Source organism: Otolemur garnettii, unplaced genomic scaffold (assembly GCF_000181295.1).
Source record: "Otolemur garnettii isolate 467f Iridium unplaced genomic scaffold, OtoGar3 scaffold00152, whole genome shotgun sequence".
Classification (NCBI taxonomy): domain Eukaryota; kingdom Metazoa; phylum Chordata; class Mammalia; order Primates; family Galagidae; genus Otolemur; species Otolemur garnettii.
The window spans coordinates 4,645,711-4,651,912 of record NW_003852547.1 but is presented as its reverse complement, the minus strand read 5'-3'; the positions used below and the strand labels follow the sequence as shown (position 1 = coordinate 4,651,912).

General features: G+C 42.0%; 1 protein-coding gene across 1 annotated transcript in view; it reads right to left on the bottom strand.

Moving 5' to 3' along the window:
* Positions 1 to 3,377, bottom strand: part of LOC100949505 (bile salt sulfotransferase-like) — a 13,026-nt gene extending 9,649 nt beyond the window's left edge. Inside the window, exons 1-2 of the mRNA XM_003799563.3 lie at positions 3,204 to 3,377; positions 1,083 to 1,288 (exon numbers count right to left, since the gene is read on the bottom strand). Of these exons, the coding sequence (XP_003799611.1) occupies positions 1,083 to 1,288; positions 3,204 to 3,339 (342 nt within the window). The 5' untranslated portion in view covers positions 3,340 to 3,377. The remainder of the gene's footprint in view (positions 1 to 1,082; positions 1,289 to 3,203) is intronic.
* Between the last annotated feature and the right edge of the window lie 2,825 nt (positions 3,378 to 6,202).

The following is a 6,202-nucleotide window of genomic DNA, read 5'->3' as shown; positions in this document are numbered from 1 at the left end:
AGCTGTGACACCACAGCACTCTACCAAAGGCAACATAGTGAGACTCTGTCTCAAAAAATAAATAAATAAGTAAAAATAAATTTTCCTTTGAATTCTGCCCCACTCTCTTTGTGCCATTATTCTAGTCCTTGTCTCTCTAGAGGCCTCAGTCTCCCCACACAAGGATTTACTGAACACTGATAGGACACATGTAAAGAGATGTGTTGTGACAGATTCATTGTGCTGCTGCACAAGGCAAAACGTCTAAGAGAGGAGAATATAATGGTAAATCTCTCAATTTAGTTTTAGCAAAAAATATTTTAAAAATTTACAAACCACCACCGCTTCTTGGCCTTGCAACACCATCAAATGTAAAACTTCACAAATCCATCAGCACCTGAGAAATCATGTTTCTCTTCCTCCTGCCCTCCCTCCATCCCTGCCTTCAGCCCCCCCGCCCTTCCTTTCTCCCTGCATTCCTTTCTTTCCTCTTAAAAGAAAGTAAGTTTCTAAGAAAGGTCTGACACATATTCAATCCTGGATAATGACTGGCCCTTCTAGTGATCACTGTCCAGCCACCAGGGAGATCTGTGTGGCTGCTCATCTTCACAGACAGCTACACACAGTAAAACACAGAGGTTGGAAAAACTATGAAATCAGAGCAATCACCCTGGATTTCCACGTTTATTTACAAATGTGCTGCTTTCCATGTGAATAATTCTGGGTCTTCTCAACGACGAGAGGCCCTTACTGAATTAAGATTGGCTCACTTCTTTTTAGAGCAATACAAAGTGACTTATTCAGTATATAGTGCAGTTATAAATTTTAGCTAAGCTTAAATTATGGCTTCCTAAGATTCTGGAATTATCATATCACTTTATTCCTGGTTTGTATTTTGCTGGCATGGTATAGGAAATGGGTCATACCCTTGCATTCACCTACAGTTCCTGGAATAGCCACACTGGTAACACCTAATGCAGAATCTTAGCTCCCATCCAGACCTCTCAAGTGACAATGCATTTCAACAAGGACTCCACGTGGTTATAGGCATATTCATGTTTGAAAGGCATTGGTCAAACATGCCTTGACCATTGTGCACTGACCTTGGCCTTGGAACTGAAGAAAGACTTGGGGAAGAGTTGGATGGGGAGGTGGGAGGTGAGCAAGCGTGGGCCCTCCTTATTTGCTAGTGCAAACCCAGACTCAAGCTCTATCCAGGGTGAGCGTTCCCAGGTGGGCACAGACTGGACCCACTTGGTATCCCCCTTGGACTGAATCAGGCAGAGAATCTCAATCAACCAGTGTGTTCCTGGATAAAGAAGGAAAAGTGATGGTCACTCATTTCAATCTGACTTTAAAAAAATAAAATTATGATAAAATGCATATAACATAAAATGTACCACTGTTAAGCATACAGTTTGGAAGTGTTAAATATTGTCCTGTTGTTGTACAACCAATCTCCACAACTTTTAAATCTTGCAAAATTGAAACTCTGTACTTATTAAACAACAACTCCTCACTCTCCCCTCCCTCCAGTCTCTGGTTAATCACCTTTGTACTCTCCCTTTCAGTGACCTTGGCAACTCCAACACCTTACATAAGTAGAACCATGCAGTGTGTGCATTTTTGTGACTGGCTTATTTCATTTAAAGGCCTCAAGGTTTATCCATGCTCTAGCATGCATCAGTATTTTCTTCCTTTTGAAGGAAGGATACATATTTCATTGTATCTATATGCCAATTTGTTTATCCCTCATCTGTCGATGGGTGTTTGGATTGCTTCCTCCATTTGGCCATTTGCTGAAGTCTTTGAATAAGTTCCCATTGCTCTTGTCTTTTCAGGGCCCTGCCACTTGCGCTGCCCCATTTGCATGCAGACTCTTATCCTCCAACCCCACTCCCATAAAATTATGATCTCCACCTTCCAGTCCCTTGGATTTGTCAGGTCCTTTTCTAATTCCTGACCATTACCCAGGAAGCTTCTTCTATGTGGAAATATCCCTCCTCACCGAGTAATTTCACTTTTATTCTTTTCATATCAATTTAAATTCTGTTTCTTCTATTAGGGCTCAGCACCCATACCTCAGTGGCTAGGTCACTAGCCACATTCACTGGGGGTAGTGGGTTTGAAACCAGCCCAGGCCTGTTAAACAACAATGACAATTACGAAAAAAAAAAAATGGCAGGGCTGGCTCAGGGCCTCTAGCTCAGTGGGTAGGGCGCCAGCCACATACACCGAGGCTGATGGGTTCAAACCTGGCTGGGGCCTGCTAAATAACAATAACAACAAAAATATAGCTGGGTGTTGTGACAGGTGCCTGTAGTCCCAGCTACTTGGGAGGCTGAGGCAAGAAAATCACTTAAGCCCAATAGTTTGAGGTTGCTGTGAGTTGTGATACCACAGCAGTCCACTGAGGGCAACATAGTGAGACTCTGTCTCAAAATAAATAAAGAAATAAAAATAAAAATAAAATAAAATATTTCTTCTAGGACTAGAGTGGTCATCCTTCTCCCTGCTGATAAATACACCTGAGTCTGCCTTTGGATTCACTCCTGTGGGTTCTAATACTGTAGATTATCCCCTCTGAATGCTCATGTTATGTGTAATTCCCCAACCGAATCCTGATTTCTGAATGTACCTGGTACTAGCCATGGCTCCACCCCCACCCCAAAAGCATTGCACATTGCCTAGCATATAGAAAGTGTTCCAACCAGCCCCAGAGGGGGTGGTTCAAGCCTGTCATCCCAGGCAGGAAGAGGCGGGAGGATCACTTTTGAGGCCAGGAGTGGCAGACCAGCCTGAATAATAGAACAAGATCCCATTTCTATAAAAATTAAAAACACATTTTCTTGGCTTGGTGGTACAAGGCCCAGACCTGTCAGACAGCAATGACAACTACGACCAAAAAATAGCCGGGCATTGTGGCAGACACTTGTAGTCCCAGCTACCTGGGAGGCTGAGACAAGAGAATCGCTTAAGCCCAAGAGTTGGAGGGTGCTGTAAGCTGTGTTGCCACAGCACTCTACCCAGGGCAACAGCATGAGGCTCTGTCTCAAAAAAAAATAAAATAAAATAAAATAAAAAGAAACAGGAAGGGATGGTGGGAGGGATGAAGAGTGGGAGGGAGGGAGGGAGGGAGGAAAGAAGGAAGGCTCTCCAACCATCTACTGAAGGAACGCCGAACACAACCACAGCCTTTCTCAGGTCAGGATTCTATTCCTTACCTGATTTGGGGAAAGTAACTAGTACTACATCTTCATCCTTCATCACAAACTCTTCTCGTGCTTTTCTGAGGATTTCAGGTTTGAAAGTGACCCTCGGGAAAGGTATTCCTTCATAGCACAAATTTTCATCTGCCATGACGATCAGCTCCTTTGCTTAGTGGAAGCTGTGGCATCTGCTGGCAGATTCGGTTTTATAGTAAAGAGATAATAATCGTTAATCTGTGCCCAGTTTGTTGCGAAGTTTGCTGGCAGATAAAGAGAAGTGAGTAGTATGACCGACAGTAAAAAGATTAACAATATTGGGCAATTTTGAACTCAGACAACATTCAAGGCATAATCTGAGTTCAATTTCATAAGAGTTACCTGGAAATTTAGTAGCAAATTCAATGACATAGAAATGTGTGCAAATTTAAGAATACTTTTAATAAAATTTACTTTTTATAACACTTTTGGATTTATAGAAAAATTGCGAAGAGAGTCCAGAGTGTTCCCATAGTTCTTGCTTCATTCAGCTTTTCCTTAATTTTTCTGCTCCAAAATCCCCTCCAGGACATCGCATTCCACATAGTGGTCAAGTCTCTTCCAGCTCCTCTGGGCTGGAAGAGTTTCTCAGACTTTCTTTATATCTGATGACCCTGACAATTTTGAAGAGTACTGTTCAGGTGTTTGGTAGAATGTCCCTCTCATGGAATTGGTGGGATTTTTTTTACTCATAATTAGACCGGATTCATGGAGAGAAAGGGAATTGAAACAAATGCCATTGTCATCATATAATAATCCAGAGTACTTACTATCACTCTGGCCTAGCACTGATGATGTTAACCTTGGCCACCTGAGGTCACTGTTTCAGATTTCTCCACTATTATTTTCTTTTTCATCTCTTCCCTTTCTATGTGGGTCTGTCTTAAACATCAATTCTCGATTTGAATATATTCATAAAATCACATTATATAAACCCCAGTTGAGAAACATTCTACATCATGATAAGCCTGCACTGTTTGAATTGTCAAATGGTTGTGGAAAAAAAAGAAAAGCTGAGTACACGTTTCGGTTTGAAGGAACGTGCAAGGTAAGTATTGTATGGATCCTGAAGCATGTATATACACACATGCTAGAATTATATCATTGGAACAATTGGCCAAATTTGAATAAGCAGCATGGATTTAGATAATATTAAACAATATCATATTGCTATTAGATTCCTTGATTTCTACATTTTTTACTGTGGATAGAAAGCATATATTCTTGTTCTTAGAAAATTTACACTGAAGTTTCGAGGGATAAAAGAGAATGATCAGGCTCGGCGCCTATAGCTCAACGGGCTAAGGCACCAGCCATGTACACCTAAGGTGGCGGGTTCAAATCCCCAGCCCAGACCCGCCAAACAACAATGACGGCTGCAACCAAAAAATAGCCGGGCGTTGTGGCGGGCGCCTGTGGTCCCAGCTACTTGGGAGGCGGAGGCAGGAGACTCGCTTGAGCCCAGGAGTTGGAGGTTGCTGTGAGCTGTAATGCCACAGCACTCTGCCCAGGGGGACAGCTTGAGGCTCTGTCTCAAAAAAAAAAAAAAAAAAAAAGAGAATGATCACAGGGTGGCTCACACCTGTGATCCTAGTACTCGAGGAGGTCAAGGGGGCAGGATTGCTTGAGCTGAGGAGTTGAAGACCAGACTGAGCAATAGCAAGACCCATCTCTGCTAAAACTAGAAAAAATAAGCAAGGCACAGTGGTGCGAGCCTGTAGTCTCAGCTACTCAGGAGGCTGGGGCAAGAGGATCACTTGAGCCCAGGAGTTTGAGATTACAGTGATCTGTGATGATGCCAATTCCACTCTAGCCTGGGTGACAGGGGGGAACTCTGTCTCAAACAAAAAAAAAAAAAAAATTAAGAAGATAGATGTCATCCTCTTGAACACATGAGGCAGTAACAGCAGTGTATCCACAGGCAAAAGAATGAAGCTGGACACTTACCCTATGATATAACATATATAATAACTAATTAAAGAGGAATCAAATACCTCAAATATCATAAAATAATTTGTTGTCTACACAGAGTCTGGGTCTGTCCCCTGGGCTAGAGTGCAGTGGCGTCACCACTTACTCCAACCTCAACCTAAGTAGAAAGGTCCTAGAGCCTCGCCTTCACTCCTCTGAACCATGCAGCCCGTCTTCTCCAACATGTCTAAGAGAGGACAGTGTTCTCTAGCCCCTTAGTTAGCAGGTGAGGAGACAGTTGCTTTATCCTCTGTGAGCGTCTTGGGTTTCTCAATTCTAAACTAGGCATGATGCCTACTTTTCTGTCTTGATATAAGGAAAATAGAATGAAAATTTAGACCTTGGGCCATGCCATAACAACAATTACATTTTCAAGAAATCATGGACACTTTAAGAAAAATTAAAGTTTAAATTAGAATCATGCTGAGGTATCAGAAAAAACCTCGAATAGCCAAGACATTACTCAGAAATAAAAAACAAAGCAGGAGGAATCATACTAGCAAACCTCAGACTATACTACAAATTGATAGTGAGCAAAACAGCATGGTACTGGCACAAAAACAGAGAGGTAGATATATGGAACAGAATAGAGAACCAAGAGATGAACCCAGCTACTTATGTTATTTGATCTTTGACAAGCCAATTAAAAACATTGAGTGGGGAAAAGATTCCCTATTTAACAAATGGTGCTGGGTAAACTGGCTGTCGACCTATAGAAGACTGAAACTGGACCCACACCTCTCACCACTAACTAAGATTGACTCTCACTGAATTAAAGATTTAAACTTAAGACATGAAACTATAAAAATACTAGAAGAAAGTACAGGGAAAATACTTGAAGAAATCAGCCTGGGTGAATATTTTATGAGGAGGACACCCCGGGCAATTGAAGCAACACCAGAAATACATTACTGGGACCTGATCAAACTAAACAGCTTCTGCACAGCCAAGAACACAGTAAGTAAAGCAAGCAGACAGCCCTCAGAATGGGAGAAGATATTTGCAGG